The sequence below is a fragment of the Podarcis bocagei genome (genome assembly GCF_964188305.1).
Source record: "Podarcis bocagei genome assembly, chromosome: 10".
Lineage (NCBI taxonomy): Eukaryota > Metazoa > Chordata > Lepidosauria > Squamata > Lacertidae > Podarcis > Podarcis bocagei.
The window spans coordinates 3,728,877-3,752,271 of NC_138135.1; the positions used below are offsets into that span (position 1 = coordinate 3,728,877).

Genomic DNA, 23,395 nt, shown 5'->3' on the forward strand with positions numbered 1-23,395 from the left:
AAAGTCGAAGCTGGCAAAGAACTGTGCCCAGCGAATCTGCTGTTGATTGAGATGTCTCATTGTCTGCCCTTACTCCAGATTCAGATGGCCAGTGCACACCTCCACCTTGTGTTGTGCCCCCTCAAGGAAATGTCTCCACACTTCAAGGGCTTCGCGGATAGTGTAGTTCTGCTCGGAAGAAGTCAGCTTCCTAGAGTGGAAGGCACAAGCGTTTGGTTGCCATCTTGGTCCTCTTGCAGCAGTACCACCCCCCCCCCCACTGCTTTGTCAGAGGCATCTGTTTCCATGATCAGCAGCCAGTGAGGGTCAGCATGAACTAGGTACACCTCTGAGGAAAACATGGTTTTGAGCTGCTCAAATGCCTGTTGTGCCTCAGCAGTCCACTGGAAGCACTTCTTGCCCCTCAAACAATCCGTGAGAGGTGTGAGTCTTCAATAGACCGGAACGATCTTGCGGTAGTTGTTGGCGAACCTCTAGAATCTCTGCAGGTTTTTCTTCATCTTGGGTTTCTACCATGACACTACGCTCTGCACCTTACCTGGATCAATGTGTACCCCTTCTGCTGTGAGGCAGTAACACAGGAAATCTACTGTAGAGACGTGGAACTGGCATTTTTCTAACTTAGCATAAAGCCGGTGGAGGTGTTCTCTCAGCCTCTACAGCACCTCTGTCTCATGTGCTGTTCCTGGCTTTCAGAGAAGTTAAAAAGATCATCAAGGTAAACAACCATGAACTTATCCACCAGGCCACTGAGGATGTGGTTGATGAAGGCTTGGAATGTTGCTGTCCCTAACTGAAGTCCAAAGGGCACGACCAGGTATTCGAAGCTGCCATACCTAGTGCAGAACATTGTTTTCCACTCGTCTCCCTCCCTCACATGGATCAGGTTATAAGCCCCCCTTAAGTCCAGCTCCGTGAAAAATTTCTCTGACCTCAGCCTTTCTAACAAATCCCCAATAGTTGGTAGAGGATAATGATTAGGAACCATTAGGGCATCAATCTTCCTATAGTCCACACATAATCTAAATTCTGTAGTGTCCTTCATCTTCACAAATAGCATTGGGGCACCACCTGGTGCCTTGGAAGGTCTGATGAAGCCCCTTACCAGATTCTTCTCTAAAAAATTCCCTCAAGGCTGTGATTTCTGTCTCGGACAGGCAGGCACCCGTCTTTGGTAACAATATTTTGGTATTTTTCTCCATATAGTATTGTGAGTTGCCATGAGCACAAGATGTGGGTTGGAGCAGGTGAAGAAAGACAGGGCTTAGTGTCAGAAGGGTGCAGCAGGACTTTTTTTAAAAAAAAAAATGGCTGTTTTCTCACTCTAATTAAAGTGGCAATTACTAAGAAATATTGTGTAACATTGGGGTAGGGTTTTTATTTTCACAGGAACATAATGCATTTTATACATTTTGGAATTCTTAAATGTAGAATATCCTTCATCCTTCCCTTCTTTCTTGTTTTCTTTTCCATTTCCACCACTTCCATTTAATGGAAAGAAAGATCTGGAGGAATTATGAACATAAGTAAGATAATATGGCTCTGGATTTGGCCATTTCCCAACACATCTCTCTGAGATTTGGTGAGATGATGGTGTGAAAGACACAAAGACCCATTGCCAAACCATCTTCATTTTATTATTCTATAGAATATCCGATGCCTATCATGGTGAGCTCTAGCCTGCCCCTCTGCTTTATAATGCCTGCCCCAACTGCCCCTCTCAATCCTGCTCTCCTGAGGGCACAAGCAGATCGTGGTAGTCTTCGGAGCCAGGGTAGTACCCTGGTAGATCTGCGAACTGGCTTTGAGGTGCCATCTGGGGCCAGGGCTGCTGATATCTATACCCTGGCCTGTGGTCAGGCCTTGGGCGCCTCCCATAGTTCTCTCTCATCCAGGGAGGGATGGAGGATGTTGTGGTCTTTACCCAGGGAGGAAGCCCCCCCCCCCACTCCACAGTGGGGGCCTCACCCAGGGAGGCCTGTGTTTTTTTGGCCTGGCTGTGGTAGGTGAAGTCCTGGTTTTGTGCGGTTTTGTGGCCTGTGCCAGCAGCGGGGTGGGTCTGGGAGCTGAGAGCTGCAGCTTAGAGTTCCTTTCGATCCAGCCTAGAAAGTACTGCGTGGAGATGAAGACGCTTGGCACCTTCGCTGTGCCACAGTACACGGGTCCGAAACTGGCGACTCCAATCACCCAGTAGCGCTCAGACCTCTCTTCCCTGCACATCAGGGGGCCTCCGCTGTCACCCTGGGAGGGAGGAAAGAAGGTGGTGGAATGAAGTGCAGGCATGATGCCGTGGAGACCGAGGCAGAGGCTACTGAAAAGAGGCAAATAGGGTAAGGATACAAGGCTCAACCATCCTGTCAGGAGGCAGCACAGTGCACTAATTTCATTTATTTATTTCATTTATTGCCACTGGGTGCCACCCCCTTCATCAAGTGAGCACAAAATCCTGACTTTGGCTCCTGACCGTGGTTCACCTACCTTGCAGATTGCAATCTTTCCTTCTTCATGTCCGGCACAGATGTCCTGTGTAGGGATCTTCCTGCGCCACCAGTTCCCACATTTTTTTCTGCTGAAGATATTCATTGGCGCTTCTTGCATGATGTCAGGAGGGGTGGAATCTGTGAGCAGAAAGTAGCGGGGTGCGAATGGAGATGACCAGGGGGTGCCCTGCCCATGAATCCTAACTGGGTCAGGGGAAGGAAAGAGGAAAGGGGGAAATCCCTCAGAGCCATTCCCAGAAAGCAGACGTGTGGACAAGACCTGCCTAACGGCTAGCTGCTCTCAGTCCGCGGACCAGCAGTGCTATTTTTCTAAAAACGAGGTGCCAGAACTCACCACAAATGCCTTCCTTGGTCTCTTATAATGGCAATGCCGCCCACCTGAGAGGTGCTGGAACAGAGTTCCAGTGAGTTATGGCTGCAAAAATCCCTGCTAACCATGCTTTTATTTCATAAATAGATATCCTGAGCCTTCAACCATGAAGATTCCAAAAGTGATAAATACAGCAAAAAAACACCACCCTGGTATATTTCTAAAGCAAAATAATTACAGGCAAGAACGAGGAAAATCTCCTCCATGGAGAAGAAAGGGGAAGTGAAACAAGGATGGAACACCCCAAAAGAAAACCTCTCCTGCAAAGAAGGAACCTTGTGCAGCCCAACCAGAAGCATTTATTCATTCAGAGCTATAATTTTTGCCATGGTCACTTCCATTTTATTTACAGTGGTGCCCCGCAAGACGAATGCCTCGCAAGACGGAAAACTCACTAGACGAAAGAGTTTTCCGTTTTGGAGGTGCTTCGCAAAACGAATTTCCTATGGGCTTGCTTCACAAGACGACAATGTCTTGCGAGTTCCTGCTGGTTCCCCCCCCCCTTTTTCTAAGCCGCTAAGCCGCTTATCAGCTGATCCGATCAGCAGATAAGCCGCTAAAAGCCTCTAATAGCGCTAATAGCGCTAATAGTGCTAATGCGCTAATCCTTCAATGGGCTTGCTTCGCAAGACGAAAAAACTGCTAGACGAAGAGAATCACAGAACGGATTCTTTTGGTCTTGCGAGGCACCACTGTACTAACTTTCCTCCCACTGGAAGGGCTTGTCTACACTTCCGCTCGTCCCCTGCCTAGAAAGCATGAGTCCAAGAGGTTTGTGCCCCCTTGGCATGAGTCCGAGTGGTTTTCTGCTTGCCCTGTTACTTTCCCCAGGGAAACCCACTCTTGACTGCTGAATAGGAGCAAACAGCAATCTGTGGATAATTCGATTGCAGGTTTTCCCTGGGGGAAACAGCAGGATAAGCGGAAGTGCAGACGAGCCCTAAGCCACCCTGGAAAATGCTGGCTGGCAGTGAAGGTGCAGGCGATGACTTTCTTTCAAACACTTCAGGGGATCCAGTCCTCCTGCTTTTCACAAGGTTGCTCTCACTTTTTGGCAGCAGGCCGCCCCAGCCGCTGACGTAGCAATGGCCGAGCGTCAAAACCGGCAGGCTTTTGTCAGGCAGGCAGGCAGGCTGGATGTAGTCGCTGCAGTTGACGGGCTCGTCCATCTCCAACAAGGCAATGTCTCTATACACCACCTCTGCTTGCTTCAGCTTGTTGTCGTACCTCTCGTGTTTCACCAGCGTCCTGATGAAGCGCTGCTCAGTCTCAGGGCCCAGATTGGTGAGCCAGCTGGAGCCGAGAACAAGCTTGTACTGGTCTCTGCAGGTGGGACCAAGAACAGGGATATATGGCTTGTGGGAGGCTGCAGGAGCGTTCTGAGGTTGGGGGTGCAATTCCAAAGGGAGGGTGACAAAATGCCAACCCCCGATCGGCGGCACCCCTCGGGACATGCACCACGCCTCCAGGACACGTGCCACGCCCCCCATGGATGGTGCACCACGCCCCTGGGTGGCATGCCACGCCCCTGGGGGAGTGCCACACCCCCAGGATGTGGGCCACGCCCCCCATGGGGAGCACGTCATGTCCCCTGGGATGCACACTGCTCTAGGTACCAGAGCAGGATAGGAGGCTGTTCTTGGACTCCCTGAATATCAGAGAAAGGATGGAGAAAAAATCCTCCCTCCCTCTCTCTCTCACAAGGGTGGAACACCTGGATATCCAGTGAAGCTGACCACAGCTCCAAAATGATATTGCAGAGCTGGAGAAGGTTCAGAAAAGGGCCACCACAATTATCAGGGGGTGTGGAGGGACTCCCCTAGGAGGAAAGGCTGCCACGCATGGGACTTTTTAGTTTGGAGAAAATGTGGGGAAGAGGTGACATGGTTGAGGTTGCTGGAACTATGCATGGTGCGGAGAAAGTTGAAAGAGAAAAGTTTTCCTCCCTCTCCTGAAACGCTAGAAGTTGTGGACACCCCATGGAGATTCAGGAGAGACGAAAGGACATCCTGCATGCAACACATAGCTAAGCTGGGGAACTTGCCCCCACGAGAGGCAGCAATGGGGCACCAGTCTACATTGCTTTAAAAGACGATTGGGCAAATTCTCGGATAGTTATGCTCTTCCGTCATAGTCAAAGGTAGCAATGCTCTCTGAAGGCTCCTGCCCACTTCTGTTTGTTCCGTTTGTTCCCTTTGATTCTATGATTCCCCGTGATTTCAAGACATGGGTCTGAGAGGTTGTTTGTTTTTTATTTGATTTGACTTTTTTTTATTTGATTTGATCACAAGATCTCAGGGTGTTTCACAGGATAAAAATCCAAGGTAAAAACACAATAGTCAAAACAGAAAAATAACGAAACAATGACTCCATTCCTACAAACATATTTTTTTAAAAAACTGTAGAATGTTAATCAGCTTTATAAAACAAAAACAAAAAAGACAAATACAAATTGACATGTAACACTTAAGGACAATAAACAACACCCACCCGAGTTAGAACAACACCCCCATTAAAAGCACAATTTTAGCACAAGGGGGCTGGCCCACGTCCTGAGTCCTCGTTCCTGTGCCTGGCCGCTTTCCCTGGGAAAACCTGCTGTTTACATCTAAATTGGAGCAAACATGAAGTCATAGAAAACTCGATTGACATTTGTTCTGATTCAGCGATGAACAGTGTGTTTTCTTGGGGAAAGCAGTGGGAGAAAGAACAAGCCTCTCGGATCTGTGCCTACAGGTCTCAGGACAAATGGAATTGTGGGTGAGCCCTATATTCCTATGAACCAAAAGGGGGCGGATCGGCCTGCGTACCCACAGTGGCGGAGCGAGCTGCTCTGGCACCCGGAGCGGAGTGCACCCAGGGGGCGGGGATAGCCACCCATGGGGGTGGGGATGGCATCCCAGGGGGGGTGAGGTGAGTGTCCTGCGGGGTGCACTGCCCACCACGAGCGTCCCAGGGCGGCGGCGTGGTGATGTCACGCACCCTCAGGGATGACACTGAGTGCCAGCCACACCCACCGCACCCAGCTTGCTCCGCCTCTAAGTACCCAGCCCTCTGAGGTTCCCAATGAGATGCTGGACCAACTGGACCTTAGTCCTGATCAGGTAGGGCAGTTCCTGGGCTGTAGACTCCACCATCCCAAGAGGACGGCTTTGTGTTCAGGCGAACTGCAGTTCCTCCAAGTATCACCTGGAAGGCAGAAGAAGGGACTCTGCTTCCTTGAGATGCCCCCAGGCTGTTGGGTTTGCAGAGTCCACAACCCTCCCCAGGAACGGCCTTCTGCTAAGCAGACTTCCCCTTCTGCTTACTTTCCTTTTGGGAAGCAGTGACCTGCACTGAGAACCCATTGGGGGCTGATGAGCGAACCTCCGCAGGAATGGATGTAGACTTTCCCTTGTCCTTTTGTCTGGATGCTGACCATCCAGGGCCACGTGCCTGGAAGAACATCGCTGCCGCCCATAATACGCATCAACTTATGGCTGCTTGCCAAGGGTCGTCTTCCGCAGATGCCACTGAAAAAGATAGAGAGCATCAACAGATCATGTGCATGACGTGGGTGGATTGTGCAGCTGGCATAAGAGACTCGGACACGCTTGACTTCCACACTTCTCCCCAAAATGCTTTCTTGCAGCAGACAAGCATCTCTTTCTTGACCTCCTTGGCAGAGTGAGGTACAAAGCTGGAGACACCCAAGGGACCAGATCCCTGTGCACCAGAGATCCCATTCACTGCCCATGAGCTAAGTGAACTTTGGACAACATGGTGCCCTCCAGGGCTGGCCACCTGCAAACACGCTTGCAGAAGACCAGGGCTGTTTATGTTAAGTAGAATTGCTTAATTCACACTGAGATGGAGAATGCTGAAAGGGTTTAACAGGAAGATTCCACTGAAGAGCAAGAAGAGCTATCCAAGCACCTCAATGGGTTGATAATTAACTGCTATTGATCTCTGCTAGCTAGTGCATGAGTGTTTAACCTTAGGTCACATGAGTAAGGTATTCAATGTGCAAATCACCATCTTGGGGAGTTGGTCTTTGGTCCTTTGTTCCCAGTCAGAGTGGGGGGAAGATAATGCAACTCTCCAAGAGATGCATAGCCTTAGGTAGGTGAATGCAGGCTAGAATGGGAGAGAGACACAGTTTTGATTTCTGGAAGAAGTAAAGTTATTTCTTATACAGTAAGATGCTGAGCCTGTGCTGGACATGCACAAGATATTGTAAATTTATTTAGATGCATTGTTGATGTTTCTGTCCTGTTTTGAATAAAGTTCTGCAAGTAAAGCGCTGAATCAAACATATGGGCCTGGACAATGTTTTATACCAAAAGTAGCCAGTTTTGTATGCATCCAGTTGCTTCAAGTGGCACAATATAAATACCGTATATGCAATAGTTTGTGTTTTAGGACCTTCCCCTTTGGACTGCTCTACAGTCCAATCTTTGATCAAGATTTTGGTTGCCTCCAACATGACATGACCTTGGGAGATCTCTCTGGATGTCCTGGCTATAGGTGGTAAACACCACAATTAATTCACCAAAATTAATGTGTTCGTTGCTTTCAATGGGTCTACTCCAGAGGGTTGGATGAAATCTCAAATATCACAAGATCCTCAAGGCAAAATGGAAGGAGAGCAACCCTGGTAGATGGACAGGCAGACAGAAGACCAATAAAAAAACTTCTTCCCTCTTTTGTCTTTCCTTACAAAATGCCACCTTTGGCCTCTTACTCGCAGTTGCTGACAGTGGTGTTATGAGTGGGCTGGAATGTAGCAAGGACCAGAACAGAGAGGAGCAACCATCTCATCCTTTGGGCAGCTCCCAAGGCTACGGGGTCCACCACCACCACCTTGTCTTAGAATTCATGACATCATAAAACACATGAATCCAGGTTCTGTGGTGCCAGTGTGGTGTAGTGGTTAAGAGTGGTGGACTCGTAATCTGGTGAACCAGGTTCGCGTCTCCGCTCCTCCACCTGCAGCTGCTGGGTGACCTTGGGCCAGTCACACTTCTTTGAAGTCTCTCAGCCCCACTCACCTCACAGAGTGTTTGTTGTGGGGGAGGAAGGGAAAGGAGAATGTTAGCCGCTTTGAGACTCCTTAAAGGGAGTGAAAGGTGGGATATCAAATCCAAACTCTTCTTCTTCTTCTCTTCTTCTGTCCAGAGAGCATGTGGGCAGCCTAACGTAATTGCTGCTTTATGCTCCTCCTTCTCTCTCTTTTTAAATTAATATTAACAGAAGCACCAGGGCAAGATGCCCAAATGAGGATGCACCAATTTTAAAATATTCCTTCTTTTCAGCTTGCACTTTTTTTTGCCAAATTTGCATTCCTTTGTTTTCTCCTCAAGGAAGCCTTCCTGCCTCTAATAGCTTCCTAATAGCTTCCTAACAACAACAACAACTTTATTATTTATACCCCACCCATCTGGCTGGGTTTCCCCAGCCACTCTGGGCAACTTACAAAATATATAAAACATAATAAAGCAGCAAACATTAAAAGCTTCCCAATACAGGGCTGCCTTCAGATGTGTTCTCAAAGTTGTATAGTTCTTTATCTCCTTGACATATGAAGGGAGGGTGTTCCATAGGGAGGGTGCCACCACCGAGAAGGCCCTGTGCCTGGTTCCCTGGTTCCTGGACTATGCTCTTTAGCCATGCTGGCATCCTCTTGGCCCAGGTTGTATTTTTTCCTGAAGTGCAATATACATTATAGTTGAGAACCCCTTATTGTGATTTTGAATAACCCCTAAGTGGTCTACCAGCTCCCTCATTTTTGGGAAGTCCCTTTCTTTGAAGTCAAAGGTGACTACAATGAACTTAGTTTGCAATTGTCCAGTACATATATAAATTGAATTTGACAGCACTGTGGTCACTCTTCCCAATTAGTTCAGCAGCGCTTTCATCTCTAACCAGATCCTGGCTGTCACTTAAGGTAAAACCCAGAGTTTATGTTCTTCTGGTCAATTCCATTACTGTTTTAGGACAGTCATTAAGTGTATCTATAAATGTTAGCTCTTTGCTGTGTTTAGAAGAAATATGCAGCCAGTCTAGAACATCTTCTCTTTGATTGCATTTTCCACCTCAAGATCACTGTATATACAGTATATACAGTATCTGAAAGACCTTTGTTTCTTGAGGAGGTTAGAAACGATGCTCAAAAACTGCCATTTAAATTCTACTTAGTATTCATCCAGAGCAGGGATGCGGGTAGCGCTGTGGGGTAAACCACAGAGCCTAGGACTTGCCGATCAGAAGGTCAGTGGTTCAAATCCCCGCAACGGGGTGAGCTCCCATTGCTCAGTCCCTGTTTCTGCCAACCTAGCAGTTTGGAAGCATGTCAAAGTGCAAGTAGATAAATAGGCACCGCTCCAGCGGGAAGGTAAACAGCGTTTCCGTGCGCTGCTCTGGTTCGCCAGAAGGGGCTTAGTCATGCTGGCCACATGACCCGGAAGCTCTACGCTGGCTCCCTTGGCCAATAAAGCTAGATGAGCGCCGCAACCCCAGAGTCGGCCACGACTGGACCTAATGGTCAGGTGTCCCTTTACCTTTACCTTTAGGGATCCAGAGCAGATTCTAATGTATAGTTAGCAGAGTAACAACTTTAACACGTTGCAGGATTTATATATATATTAAAGACCAGAGGCAATTGTATTTCACTCAGCAGAGCTTTACTGCTACTGAAGGCAAATGAGAATAATGTTCACAAATCCAATAGAATCAGGATTGCCACTGTCCATAAGAAATCCAGTTGCAGCAGACTTGACCTAAACTTATAATAACTTAAAATTCAAGGGCATGCAATGTGTGCCTGCACCTCTTTCTTGTATTTGCTAAAAAGTGTGGCACTTGCGGTAACAACTTCATGGTGAGTACCATGTCTAGGAAAAAAGCACTGAATGGAAGGGTCATTAAGTCCAACCTCCTGTAATACTGCCATCTCAACTAAACCATCCAAGAGAGATGACAGAAAACCTCCAGCTCACCCATCTTGGCTCAGAAACTTCTCGTATTGCCATAGTGTTACCTGCCACCCCACGACCCTTGAACTCCCCATATACGACCCATTGCAACCGCGCCAACATATACATTAGAGGAAATTCACACTAAAATGCTGTGTGTGTGTGTGTGCGTCCCCACCCGCCACGAATGAAGAATTCTCAAACTGAGATGGACATGTGGAGAAAGGAACAGATGAAGGTGATAGAGTACATGGAATTGGCAGAAATGACTGGCAGAATCTGAGATCAGGGAGAACAGGCGGTGGAAGAAGACTGGAAGAAATTTAAAGACTGCTTGCAGAAATACTGTAAAATCAATGAATGTTAAAGGGATGTTGGATTGAAAACAAGCGGTATTGGTAAAAAGATTAACAAGAATATGTAAATATGGTTTGACAATGGTGGAAAATATATATTTATAATAGGTTAAGATGCTGAGCAAGGACAAATGATAGAGGGTAAGGACTTGCTGAATTAAATATCTGAACTGGAATACAAAAAGGGAGGTGTGATGAGGTCAGGAAACTAGTAAATGAAGTATAAGATATGAAATTATTGATTTCTTTCTTTTTCTTCTTCTTTTTAACTGTTTTCTATTTTGCATTTTTCACGTGTTTTGTTTTTGTATATTTGTAGCTCTTTTTTCTTTTATTAGGGTTATTCTTTGTTCTTATTTTTTAAGTTTAAATTTTGAAACTTTTTAATGTTTGTAAAATTTCAATAAATATTACTTTAAAAAAAAAGAAGGAACGTGAGACTGCAGAAATGAGGGAATGAAACGGACAGCTCCTCCCACTCATAATCCCATACCAAGCAACAGAATAAGCAGGGAGAGCCGGCTGAGAAAGCACCAATTTATTGCAGATGTGCCCTGCACATTACAGAACAGCTGCCAGGAGACAGCTGGAACCACAAGGTCTTCCCACAAAGGCTTTGGTGTGAATGCACAAGGGCAGTGAAATGTATGGGGTGCATTTAGGAACCCCCTTGCCCCTCTAGTGAGCCCCAGGGGGGCAGAGTCCAGGCAGCGGCGTTGGGTCCTCTGGAGCAGATTGATCTCAGAAGCGAGCTTTGCCCCTACATGCAACTCTTGCCTGTTTCCTGCCCCATCCCTCCAGCAATTTCTGTGGCTTGCCAAAAAAGCGCATATGTGTGTATGTGTCTGTATCTCTATGTACTTAAAAGATAACTATTTTGTCCCGGGAAGACGGCTTGTGAGATCTGATTTCATGTGCAGTAAGGGAAGGGGAACCGAGCTGACGGCTGCAGCAGCTTGTACAGGGTTAGTCTGAAAAGGGGAGGGCAGGGCAGCTGAGTGGCCAGGGGCCGGGATGGACTGTCCGGCTACTTGACTGGCCTGTTCTTCCTAATGTTCCAGTAGTAAGTCCCCACCCAAGAAGGCTTACCAAAGGTCCACTTCTGCGTGAGCCTGGTCCTGGGGGGAGGCCGGGTCACCTGTATGTTCCACGAAGGGTATTGCTGCACAGTGAATGGTGGGTAGGTTCTGGGGGGCGGCCGAGTCAGCACCCACATATTCCATGCTGGCCGGGTCGGAGCCACGGTCCACGTCTGGGTCCAGCCGTAGGACCCCCAGGGCGGCTGGGTTTGCACGGGCTGCAGGGGGGGCTCGGTCTCGGCTGGCGGTTGCTGCCAAAGTGGAGGGGGGGTCGTCGCGACAGGCTGGGTGTAAGCCCAGTTCTCAAACTGCTGGATTTCATTGGGGGAGGCCGGCCGCTGCCTGGTGGTTTTCATCCAAGGATTGGCAAAGGTCTCAAGCGGCATGTGGATGTAGGGGCCCGTGGGCCACCACACCTGGGACGTTGAGCTCTGTGGCGGGGGTGGGGGTGGGGGTGGGGCCATCGTTGTAGGTTTCCCCACAAAGCCGCCCTGGAAGAAGTCCTCCTTGGTCGACCACTTTATCCAATCGAGGAAGTGCTGTGTGGACGTGTAGATGCCTGGCTTCTGTGCCTTGGCACAGCCCGTCCCCCAGCTGGTGACTCCGATGACCCAGAAGCGCTCAGACCTCATTTCCCGGCACATGAGGGGGCCTCCGCTGTCACCCTGAGGCAGGAGGAAAAGACGGGAGACGAGTGAAGAGGGTGCAGCTGCACTCAGGAGAACTGGGTTGCACATCCGCCAGCAGCAGCACCAAGGAGTTCTCATGACGACCACAAAGGATGGAGGCATCCCTCATCTTGCATGCAAGAGAGACGGGGTCACACAAAAAGCAGGGCTTCTGCAGATGGGCAGAGAATATCGCGCCGGGGTTGTTTCACTCATGCCTCAGCTCTATTTCAGCAGTGAGGTGAAATTCTGGGAAGGGCAGAGCAGAAGAGAGCCATACGACCGCTGGAAGCCACCTTACACTAAATCAGCCTGTTGCTCCAATTAGCTCAGAACTGGCTATGTTGATTGGCAGCACCTTTCCAGGGTCTGAGGTCTCATTCACTCTTCCTTTCTGCTCCACTCTTTCCAGGCACTCTTTCCGTGTTTTAAAGCTCTGAATCTGAGGGTGGATCTACACTCATGGTTTCAAATGTTAAGGAAGGGTTAAGGAATGACTCTGAAAATGTATATGGACACATGATGTTCCGCTTTTAACATTCATAATGTGTTATTAAGGTGTGGCACCAAAGGGCACAGCAGAGCAACCAGCAGACTGCATTTTGATGAAAAAGACCAAGGTAAAAAAACCACCACTTTAATTAACAAGTATGCCTTGTGATATTTTAGAATGACATATCTAATAACGTTCTAATAACGTTAAACAGGTGTAGATCCAGCCTAAGTGTCTTTTTTTGCCCCATGAAAACCTGCTCTTTAGCACTCTATTGAAGCAAACATCAATTTGGGTTTTCCAAGGATTGTGTTTGCTTTCGCTGTGCTTTCCAGAATGGGGCTTTGGAGCAAAAAATAAACAAAAGGGGGTGATCAGACACAGAGCTTTAAAGCACAGACCTGTGCCTGGAAAGAGCTGAAGAAAGGTAATTGTGGATAAGTTCCCAGGCAGAGAAGCTGGCTGGAGATGCCCAAACCTGAGAACCTTCTGCATGTAATGGAGATTCGCTGGACCAATGTTCTGACTCGGGATAAGGCAGCTTCCTATGTTCCCAATGCCAAAAAGATGAATAATCTGGGAGCAAGAGGACTCTGTGGTGGGACAGGCAAACCTTGAAGGATGGGGAATTCTGAGGGACAGCCAAGCACATCTTCTGGAGCAGGTGAGAGAGAGCCCTGAATGAGACAACTTGCCTGCCTTGCCCTCCTTGCTGAGAGCTGCAGTGTGGCATAGTGGTCAGACTAGGACCTGGGAGAGACCAGGGTTCAAATCTCTACTCAGCCAGGAAGCTCACTGGATGAGCTTAGGCGGCCATCACTGCCTCTCAGCCCAACCTACCTCACAGGGTTGTTGTGGGGATTAAATGAGGAGGGGGAGAAACACGTCTGACACCTGGATCTCCTTGGAGGGAAAGGCAGGAAGATAATAACATATTGATAACCACGGGGGCTGTCTGAATATGGGATGGAAAGGGGATTTTCCTGGGTGGGACAGAGTTAGGCCATTCCTCCAAGAGGAGGGGGCTTCCCTCGTCCTGCCCCTCCCCCCAGCTTCCCCCCTCCCTGGAGAAGCAGCCTTTGGCTTTGCGCCACTGCATACCTGGCAGCTGTCAATGCCCCCTTGCTCGTGCCCAGCGCAGATGTTGTTGGGGTGGATGCGCTTATTGTACCAGCCGGTGCTGTTGCAGACGTGGGAAGGGATGAGGTTGACTTTGGCCTCTTGCAGGACATCCGAGGTCACGCCTGGCTCTGCAAGCAGGAAGTCTTGCTTTAGCATCTCGCCTCAGGATGCAACCTGGCTTCCAAGTCAATACAACTGATCTGGGGACTTTCTGAACCAGCTCTCACCAACCCGGTGCCCTCCAGGTGGTTTTGGGCTATGATTTCCACTGGCCCCTCTTATCAGCTGAGAGGTCCTACAGCCTCTGGAGAAGCAATATCCGCTTCCCAGTCCTGCCATCTTTGGCCATCTCAATGCATCCCTTGGTAGGTAGGAATATAACCACCAACCCACCCTACCCGGTCCAGGAGCTGGGTGAATCACATTTTTTTTTTAGTTTAAGGACTCCCAGTACATCCAAGAGGTGGCTGGTCTCCTGTTATGTATGCATAGGGTAGCAGATGTGGTGTCCTCCCACCAGGTGTTGCCAGGCAACGCTTCCCCTGTGAGACCCTCTTTGATGTACATCCCACCCCAGGACTCTCACTTGACACATCTGTCACTCCCCAGCCGCTGACATAGCAATGCGTCAGAGACATCACATCCACGTCCATGTCAGGCAAGCAGGCCGGCTGGATGTAGTCGCTGCAGTTGAACGGCGCACTCATCTCCATCAAGGCGATGTCATTGAGGTTTATCCGTTGGATATACTGCGGGTGTACGATCAGGTCCTTGATGGTGCGCGCCTGGGCATTGGGGCCAGGGTCAGAAAGCTGGTTGGCTCCCATCACCAGCTTCCATTGATCGAGAAACCTGTAGCAGAGAAAGATGGAAAACTGGCCCACCAAAAGGGAAGAAAGAGGTTCTCTTTGAACTGTGTGCCATTCGTCTATGATTTTGGGGAGAGATTCAGGAACCCCATGAAAAGCGGTTAGACTGAATGGTATTGCAGGTGTCTCTGGGTTTCCAAGGATGGCATGAGGGAGGGACTATTTTAAATTGTTGTTGGTGTTGTTTGGTTGATTTGTTGTTGTTGCTGCTGCTGTTGCTGTTGCTGCTATTCTCTTATTAAGTTTCTATTCCACCCTTCACCGGAGGACAACAGGGCAGTTTACAATATAAAAACACAAAAATACGCACATAACATAATAACAAACGAAACAATACCCGCCACAGTTTAAAAGGCCATAAATGGTTTAATTAGCCAGAGGCCTGAGAGAAGGGGAACGCTTTTGCCTGGTGCCTAAAGTTATGTGATGAAGGCGCCAGGTGAGCCTCCCTGGGGAGAGCATTCCACAGACGGGGAGCCACCACAGAAAAGGCCCTGTTCTCGTGTTGCGGCCCTCTAGGTAGCTGGGGAAATATTCATATAATATAATGTCATATATACCGTATTTTTCGCCCCATAGGACGCACTTTTTCCCCTCCAAAAATGAAGGGGAAATCTGGGTGCGTCCTATGGGGCGAATGCAGGCTTTCGCTGAAGCCTGGAGAGCGAGAGGCATCGGTGCGCACGGATCTTTCTCGCTCTCCAGGCTTCAGGAAGCTATCCGCAAGCCTTGCAAGCCCGGTGGGAGTACCCGCGGGCTCACAAGGCTTGCGGGCAGCAGCCTGCAGCCCCCACAAGTGTCCGCAAGCCTTGCGCGCCCGGCAGGAGGTCCCACCGGGTGCGTGAGGCTTGGGGCGGCAGCCTGTCGCCCGAAGCACGGGGAGCCCTCCGGAGGGCTTCTCCTGCTTCGGGCAGGTGAGCCCAAGGCTTGGGGCGGCAGCCAGGGCTGGGGGGGGGAATAATTTTTTTTAATTCATTTCCCCCCCCCAAAAATGAGGTGCGTCCTATGGGCCGGTGCGCCTTATAGGACGAAAAATACGGTAATTGTTATATAATATAATATATATGGTATATATTATCTCAGTCAGTAGAGCATGAGACTCGTAATCTCAGCATCGTGGTTTTGAGGATGAACAATTCCTGCATTGCAGGGGGGTTGGACTAGATGACCCTCATGGTCCCTTCCAACTCTACAGTTCTATGATTCTGTGATTTGAATAAGGAAATTCCTGGCTGCCTGCAGCACTGTTCAGGGCATTTTATGGAGAGAGAAAAGTACCATGAGGGTGGCACCCAAATAATAATGCCAGTGATAACAATGACCATCGCTTTAGCTGTTATTATGGTTATTAACCTCTGTACAAGCAGTGCATGTAGGGCAACTGTGCTTTCAGGGTGGCTAGCAGAATAGATCATAAGCAATCATTGCAACACACCATACCTATGTGGAATTAATGATACAAAACAGTTCATAAAACCACAGGGTTCAGACGAGGCTTAAGTACCCCATAGACTTAAACTAGGTTAATGCTAATTTCACCTCCCCTGGGAACTGTAATGAGGTGACAAAATCTGTATCGTGTCAGCACTTGCCACTCTGGTGCCATCCAAATGTTTTGGACTACAACTATTCTGAAACACCCATTAATTCCTGGCTGAGGAAGGTCATAAACTTGGGGCTTTCTGGCACACACCTCACTGTGCCGATTTTAAATGCTGATTTTAAATGCTGATCTTTAGCTAGAAAGTATTACCTGAATTTATTTTTTCCTCCTCCCTCCCAACCCCCTTTCCTTTTGTGCCATGCCTTTTAGATATGAAGGAGGGAGCCATCTTTCTGCTGCTTGTTGCCTCCCCAACCCCCATTTTTTGGCTGTGGTGAGGGGCAAAAATCTTTTAAAGCATGAAATGAGCTATAATGATCTCTGGTAGGCAAGCAGCCTGATAAGCAACAATGTCTCTCCGACATTATGTAGGTTTATTTACAAGAAAAACACATCCAGAACACGGCTTCCCACCTGTTCATATTAACGGTGGTTGATCAGTCTGAATCACCATCCCTCTCCCAACAGGATGGACGCCAAAATCCTGCCTTTCTTCTCCTTCCCTTCCGTTGTTCTCTGAGCCCCTCCAGTCTCCTAGTACGGGGACTCCTAGTACTGCCTCCTCCCCACTCCCAGATGACGCAGCCTCAGACTCTGGCTTATCTGCTGGCTGCCTGGCAACGCTCTGGCCACCTTCCAACTCTCCCTCTTCTTGAGAGCAAACAGCGTCTTCCCTGGGAAGGAGGGGGGCCAGACTGCCCTTTCTGGACTCTGACAGCCAGCTCTCATCTGCAGAGATAGCCCCTTGCTCACTTAGTTCAATTTCTGAGGCTGACTCTTCCGCTGCACTCCGGGGGGCCATGTGCCTGACATGAGCTCCACAGCTCAGCCAGCATTACATCTGCCAGACTGAATGATCTGCAGGGACAGCACATCTGGAGACTCTACAGCAAAGTCCCCCACCCCTTGCCGCATGCAGCTGCCCCCGGTACTCTGCTCACCTTCTGTCTAAGAAGCAATGCGCTGCAGTGAGGACCCAGCGAGAGCTGATGAGGGAGCCTCCGCAGGTGTGCCTGTAGCCCTGGTTGGATGGGACCTGGATGCTGACGAGCCAGGGCCACGTCCCGGGGAGAGCCTGCGTGCCTCCGATAATCCGAACTGAGCCACCATGGCTGGGTGCCAACGGACGTCTCCCGCAGACTCCACTGGAAAGGGACACAAAGCGCGGGCAGCCCACACATGCCATGTGTGACAGGTGAGAGGCACATGAGACTCAGGAAAGCAGAGCGGCCCTCCCTGAAAAGTCTGCCTTCTGCCACAGGAACCCGCCCAAGCCAAGCCTTCACCAGAGGCCCTTTCCCAAGCAACCCCACCTTGGGATGTGAGGCAGGCAACTTTGTGGGAAAAGGACTTCTCTGTAATGGCACCTGAGTTGTTGCTGACATTGGTCTGTCTCAAGAGACAATGGGGTGCACCTCTGCATTAGCAGGACCAAAGAAGAAGAGGAAGAGTTTTGGATTTGATATCCCACTTTATCACTACATGAAGGAGTCTCAAAGTGGCTCACAATCTCCTTTCTCTTCCTCCCCCAAAACAAACGCTCTGTGAGGTGAGTGAGGCCGAGAGACTTCAGAGAAGTGTGACTAGCCCAAGGTCACCCAGCAGCTGCATGTGGAGGAGTGGGGAAGCAAACCTGGTTCACCAGATTATGAGTCCACGCTCTTAACCACTACACCACACTGGCTTGGAGTGACCTCCCAGGGATCAAGCCTGGGCAATGTGTCTGGAGGTCCTGGGCTGCCCAGACGACAATATCCCTCTTTTGGCCTCATTGATGTGGTCCAAAGGAGAGCAGAGCAAGATGTTTGGCAACAGTTAGGCTGCAGGAGTTGCCGGAAGGAGGCATACAAGATGCCATCCAACCAGCTTAGGAACTCCACTCCAGATTTGTATAGGGTTTACTCCTGAGCCTTTTGGTTTAGGACCAGAGTTTTTCTTCTCCTCTATGGTCTCCCTTCCCAGGTGGATGAGCCCCACCTGCCCCTCACTTCCATCTCTTGGTTTCTTCTGCTCCATCTGCTGGAATCTGTCTTCACATGCAGGGGAAGCCCCTAACTCACCCAAGTTGTAAGAACGTGGCAACATAAAATGAGCCTGCAGGATCAGGCCAATGGCCCTTCCAGTCCAGCATCATGTTCTCACGGTGGCCGGCCAGACGCCCGTGGGAAACCAGAAAGCAGGATTCAGTTATGGAACTCCCTCCCTAGATGTGTTTGCCTGGTGCCCTGCAGCCCATGTCTATTCACACCTACTCAGTAGTAAGTCCCATTGAGTTCAATGGGGCTTACTTCCAAGTAAGTGTGGTTAGGATTGCAGGCATGTTGTTGGTTGGAACACAGCTGAAAGGCACAGGGGTTGGCGGAACAACAGGAAGGATGTCAAAAAGGGGATTCACTTCATTTAAAGTGATCTAAACGTCTGACGCGGGTGGCGCTGTGGGTTAAATCACAAAGCCTAGGACTTGCCGATCGGAAGGTTGGCGGTTCGAATCCCCGCGATGGGGTGAGCTCCCATTGTTCAGTCCCTGCTCCTGCCAACCTAGCAGCTTGAAAGCACATCAAAGTGCAAGTAGATAAATAGGGACTGCTCCGGCGGGAAGGTAAACGGTGTTTCCATGCACTGCTCTGGTTCGCCAGAAGCAGCTTAGTCATGCCGGCCACATGACTCGGAAGCTGTACGGCGGCTCCCCCGGCTAGTAAAGCAAGATGAGCGCTGCAACCCCAGAGTCGGCCACAAGTGGACCTAATGGTCAGGGGTCCCTTTACCTTTACCTTTAAATGTCTTACTTAGGGCTCAGTCACACTTCTGTTTGCCCTGCTCCTTTCCCCCAGGGAAACCCATGGGGTAAAAGGCAACTCACAAAAAAGATGGTTGCCGATTGCTCTGGACTAATCCACACTTCCACTTCTACCATGCTTAGAAAACATGGGGCTAAGAGGCTTTCCTCTTGTCACACTGCTTTTTCCTAGGGAAAGGTCTCTTGAGCACACAGTCGGAGGAGAGGGATGTTGAGTATAATTGTTTAATTAAATTATTTAATTAAATTTCCATTAAAATGGAAAATAACTCTGTATATGTGCTGCTAAATGCAGAGCACGGAAACTTCCACTGCAGCTAAACAAAGGAGTTGCATAATTAACTTTGAATGTATCTCTGCTACTCTGTCACAAGGTGTTTAACCTTTGGATCCCACGGGGTGTATGCAATTAGTATTCACTTGCAAACCTACATTTCGTGGGAGTTGGGTCCTTGTTCTCTCTCAAGCACCTTGGAAGAAAAGACGTGAGGAGGTGATTCTCTTTAGGAAAACACAACCTCCAGCTGTAATGGGGGCTGTGGGAGAGACACGGCTTTGTTTTCCGCTCTGGAAGAAGTAATTTTATAGTTCCAAGATGCTGTGCCCGTGCTTGGTCAAGCATGTGATATCATGAAACTATTTGGATGTAACTTACTTTGTTTTTGTGTCTGTTTTGGAAGAAGTTCTATTAGTAAAGCTTATGAACCACATTTTTGGACTGGGCAATTTTTAGTCGAAGAAGAGTGTGTTGTATTCATCCAATTACTTTCCTATGTGCAATACGAATAACTGCAATAAGAGTGATTCAAATTCCACCCTGGTTGCCCTTTGTTCCAATCTATCACTAAAGAGCGGGTTTTCCATGGGAAAGGAGTGGGAGAGGAGGAAGACTGCTTGGACCCCTACATTTTAGGCATGGGGAAAGTGGAAGTGTGGGTGAACCCTAAATTTAAGGAGGCCAGGAAAGACCAGCCAGGGAGAGAGGCAGGGGAGAAAGTGTCTGCAGTGGCTGCAATATGTGTGACCTGATACGAAAGCCAAAGGCAGGGGTTGGTGTCCACCACAACAGGTGCCTGTCTGAGCAGGAGGGCTGGGCTGGGGCTCTCATCTCCCTCCCACCTTCCCACTGGATTCTGATGCCACTTACCTGCAAGTTTCACCTAGAGCATGTTCAGAGAAGAATACGGAAAGGACCAAAAGAGGAAGAGGAAGCCACTTCATCCTACATGTCTCGACAGGTGGCAGCTTCCGCCGCCTGTTCCCTTTGCTCATGTGACATCACAAACCATGCGCTTCTGGAGCCCCAGCTGGAGCTCCAGCACAAGGCAAGTATGACATCACTCTGGAAGAGCCTGCCGTTCTCTTTCAGCGGAATGGATGAGGGTCTCCCATGGAAGTTCTGTGAGGAGCCGGCCTGAGGCAGGGCTGGCCGGGCAACGCAGCAGAACAACCCCTGGCTCTCCTCTTGTGCCATAGCCATTGTAGCCCAAGAGTATTGTCCTCAAGAAGGGATGGGGCTCAGGAGCAGAAGACTCCAGGTTCAATCCCCACTGCCATCTCCAGATGTGGAGAGCTGCTGCCAGTCTGTGCAGACAATACTAAACTAGGTGGACCGTTGGCCCAACTAAGTATAAGGCAGTTCTGTATGTGCCACATGTTGTTGTTGTTTAGTCGTTTAGTTGTGTCCGCCTCTTCGTGACCTCCTGGACCAGAGCACGCCAGGCACTCCTGTCTTCCACTGCCTCCCGCAGTTTGGTCAGACTCATGTTTGTGGCTTTGAGAACACTGTCCAACCATCTTGTCCTCTGTCGTCCCCTTCTCCTTGTGCCCTCCCCATCTTTCCCAACATCAGGGTCTTTTCCAGGGAGTCTTCTCTTCTCATGAGGTGGCCAAAGTACTGGAGCCTCAGCTTCACGATCTGTCCTTCCAGTGAGCACTCAGGGCTAATTTCCTTAAGAATGGATGCATTTGATCTTCTTGCAGTCCATGGGACTCTCAAGAGTCTCCTCCAGCACCAGAATTCAAAAGCATCAATTCTTTGGCGATCAGCCTTCTTTATGGTCCAGGTCTCATTTCCATACATCACTACTGGGATGTAGGGAATGTACTTCCATACATCACAGCCTGGGAGTCTGTTCAAATCATTGGTTGGGCAGGGGGTGGGAATCCTCATCCAACAGGGGTGGTTTCTGGCATTTGAAATCATTTTTATTGGTTTTCCATGGGTCTCCTGTGGCCAAAGCCAATGAGGGCAACTCTAGACCATCTGCAAAGCCTAGCAAGTTTGCACATAGCCTTTTGTCTGCTCATGTGATGGGCAAGAGGTGTAGCAACACTTATCCCATTGTCACCCCATTTGCTTTTTTTTTTTTTAATAAAATTTTTATTGGTTTTACAACATTTTTAAGAAAAACAAACAAACACAAAAAGTGACAGACATACATGAATAGTTTCAAACATATTTTCATAAACCTCTTTTCTTGAACTTCCCCATACCCCCCCTCTCTGCATCCCAATGTCCATAATTCAACTAGCAACTCCCAGTTGTTACTTTCTAATCTCTGTCATCTTAGTCCTCTTTTATAGTCTAGCCTTGTATCCCTGTACCCTTTTGCTTCTGGAAACCACAACATTTTAGCATTCATTAAGTTTATAGTAGTCCTTAAGATAACTTTTAAATTTTCTCCATTCTTCTTCCACCGTCTCTTTTCGTTGATCACGGATTCTGCCTGTCATCTCGGCCAGTGTCATATAGTCCATCACTTTCATCTGCCATTCTTCCAAAGTGGGTAAATCTTGTGTCTTCCAATACTTTGCGATAAGTATTCTTGCTGCTGTTGTGGCATACATAAAGAAAGTTCTATCTTTCTTTGTCACCAATTGGCCGACAATGCCCAAGAGGAAGGCCTCTGGTTTTTTAGAAAAGGTACATTTAAGTACCTTTTTCATTTCATTATAGATCATTTCCCAGAAGGCCTTTATCCTCGGGCATGTCCACCAAAAGTGATAGAAAGTGCCTTCAGTCTCTTTACACTTCCAACATTTATTATCGGGCAAATGATAGATTTTTGCCAGTTTGACTGGGGTCATGTACCACCTGTAAACCATTTTCATAATGTTTTCCTTTAAGGCATTACATGCCGTAAATTTAATACCGGTGTTCCATAACCATTCCCAGTCAGCTGACATAATGTTATGTCCAACATCCTGAGCCCACTTAATCATAGCCGATTTAACTGTTTCATCCTGTGTGTTCCATTTCAACAACAAGTTGTACATTCTAGATAGATTCTTAGTATTGGGTTCTAACAATTCGGTCTCTAGTTTTGATTTTTCCACCTGGAAACCGATTTTCCTATCCTGTTTAAAGAATTCCATTATTTGGCGATATTGGAACCAATTTTCTACTTTATGCTTCAATTTCTCCTGACTTTGTAGTTTGAATTTATCTCCATCCTGTTCTAAGATTTCCCAATACTTCGGCCATCCGACCTCCATATTGAGTTTCTTCACTGCTTTAGCCTCCACTGGTGACACCCATCTAGGTGTTTTATTTTCCAATAGATCTTTATATCTTATCCAAACATTAAATAATGCTTTTCTAACAATGTGATTTTTAAAGGCACTGTTAACTTTATCATACCAAAGATATGCATGCCAACCGAAAGCATTATTGAAACCTTCCAGATCCAAGATGTCCGTGTTCTCGAGGAGCATCCATTCTTTCAGCCAGCAAAAAGCTGCTGCCTCATAATACAATTTTAGGTCCGGCAGGGCAAAACCCCCTCTTTCTTTAGCGTCAGTCAATATTTTAAATTTAATTCGGGGCTTTTTGCCCTGCCAGACAAATTTCGAGATGTCTTTGTGCCACCTCTTAAAACATTCCATCTTGTCAAGAATCTGCAAGGTCTGAAACAAAAACAACATTCTAGGCAATACATTCATTTTAATTACTGCAATTCGGCCTAACATTGACAGTTTCAAATTTGACCATATTTCTAGATCTTTTTTAATTTCTGACCAACATTTTTCATAGTTGTCCTTATACAAATTCACATTCTTAGATGTTAAATAAACCCCTAGGTATTTCACCTTCTTGACCACAGTCAAACCTGTTTCCTCTTGAAATTTCTCCTTTTCCATATCTGTTAGATTTTTCCCTAAAACTTTAGTTTTTTGCTTATTCAACTTGAATCCAGCTACCTGGCCAAATTGTTGTATTATTTCTAGGGCCTTTTTCGTACTAGTGTTTGGCTCTTGCAAAGTCAATACTAGGTCATCTGCATACGCTCTTAACTTATACTGTTTAGCTCCGACCTGCACACCTTTGACCTGCTGGTCATTTCTTATCATATTCAGCAACACCTCCAGAACTGAAATAAAAAGTAATGGGGAAATTGGGCACCCCTGTCGTGTTCCTTTTTCTATCTTAAGTTCCTCAGTCACGACATTATTTACAATCAGTTTAGCTTTTTGTTCAGAATATATTGCAGCCATACCATTCTCAAAACCCTGGCCTACCCCCATCCCATGAAGATTCTTCCTCATAAAACTCCAAGAAATATTATCGAAGGCTTTCTCCGC

At 48.1% G+C, this 23,395-nt stretch overlaps 2 protein-coding genes across 2 annotated transcripts; both read right to left on the minus strand.

The window, feature by feature from the left end:
* Window positions 1-1,688: 1,688 nt before the first annotated feature.
* On the minus strand, window positions 1,689-7,696 carry LOC308596067 (acrosin-like). The gene is given in 6 exon segments (XM_081210849.1): window positions 1,689-1,942; window positions 1,945-2,241; window positions 2,479-2,618; window positions 3,920-4,194; window positions 6,180-6,383; window positions 7,595-7,696. Coding segments are annotated over 6 exon segments (1,215 nt in total). The 5' UTR covers window positions 7,672-7,696; the 3' UTR covers window positions 1,689-1,720.
* A 3,007-nt stretch (window positions 7,697-10,703) lies between these two features.
* On the minus strand, window positions 10,704-20,097 carry LOC308595679 (acrosin-like). Its single transcript, XM_081210281.1, has 5 exons — window positions 19,959-20,097; window positions 16,956-17,159; window positions 14,129-14,394; window positions 13,522-13,670; window positions 10,704-11,924 (listed from the first exon to the last, which is right to left on the minus strand). Exons 1-5 carry the CDS (start codon window positions 20,081-20,083, stop codon window positions 11,208-11,210), a joined length of 1,461 nt encoding a protein of 486 aa, XP_081066407.1. The 5' UTR covers window positions 20,084-20,097; the 3' UTR covers window positions 10,704-11,207.
* Window positions 20,098-23,395: the final 3,298 nt, after the last annotated feature.

What these genes read in the sequence shown, in the direction of transcription:
- LOC308595679 (XM_081210281.1), bottom strand. Translation starts at nt 20,083, where the DNA reads ATGAGCAAAGGGAACAGGCGGCGGAAGCTGCCACCTGTCGAGACATGT. An exon ending in GGGAGTGACAGATGTGTCAA is followed by an intron (nt 13,671 to 14,128) that starts GTGAGAGTCCTG and finishes TCCTGCTTGCAG; the next exon opens with AGCCAGGCGTGACCTCGGAT. An exon ending in GGGGCATTGACAGCTGCCAG is followed by an intron (nt 11,925 to 13,521) that starts GTATGCAGTGGC and finishes CTCCTGCCTCAG; the next exon opens with GGTGACAGCGGAGGCCCCCT.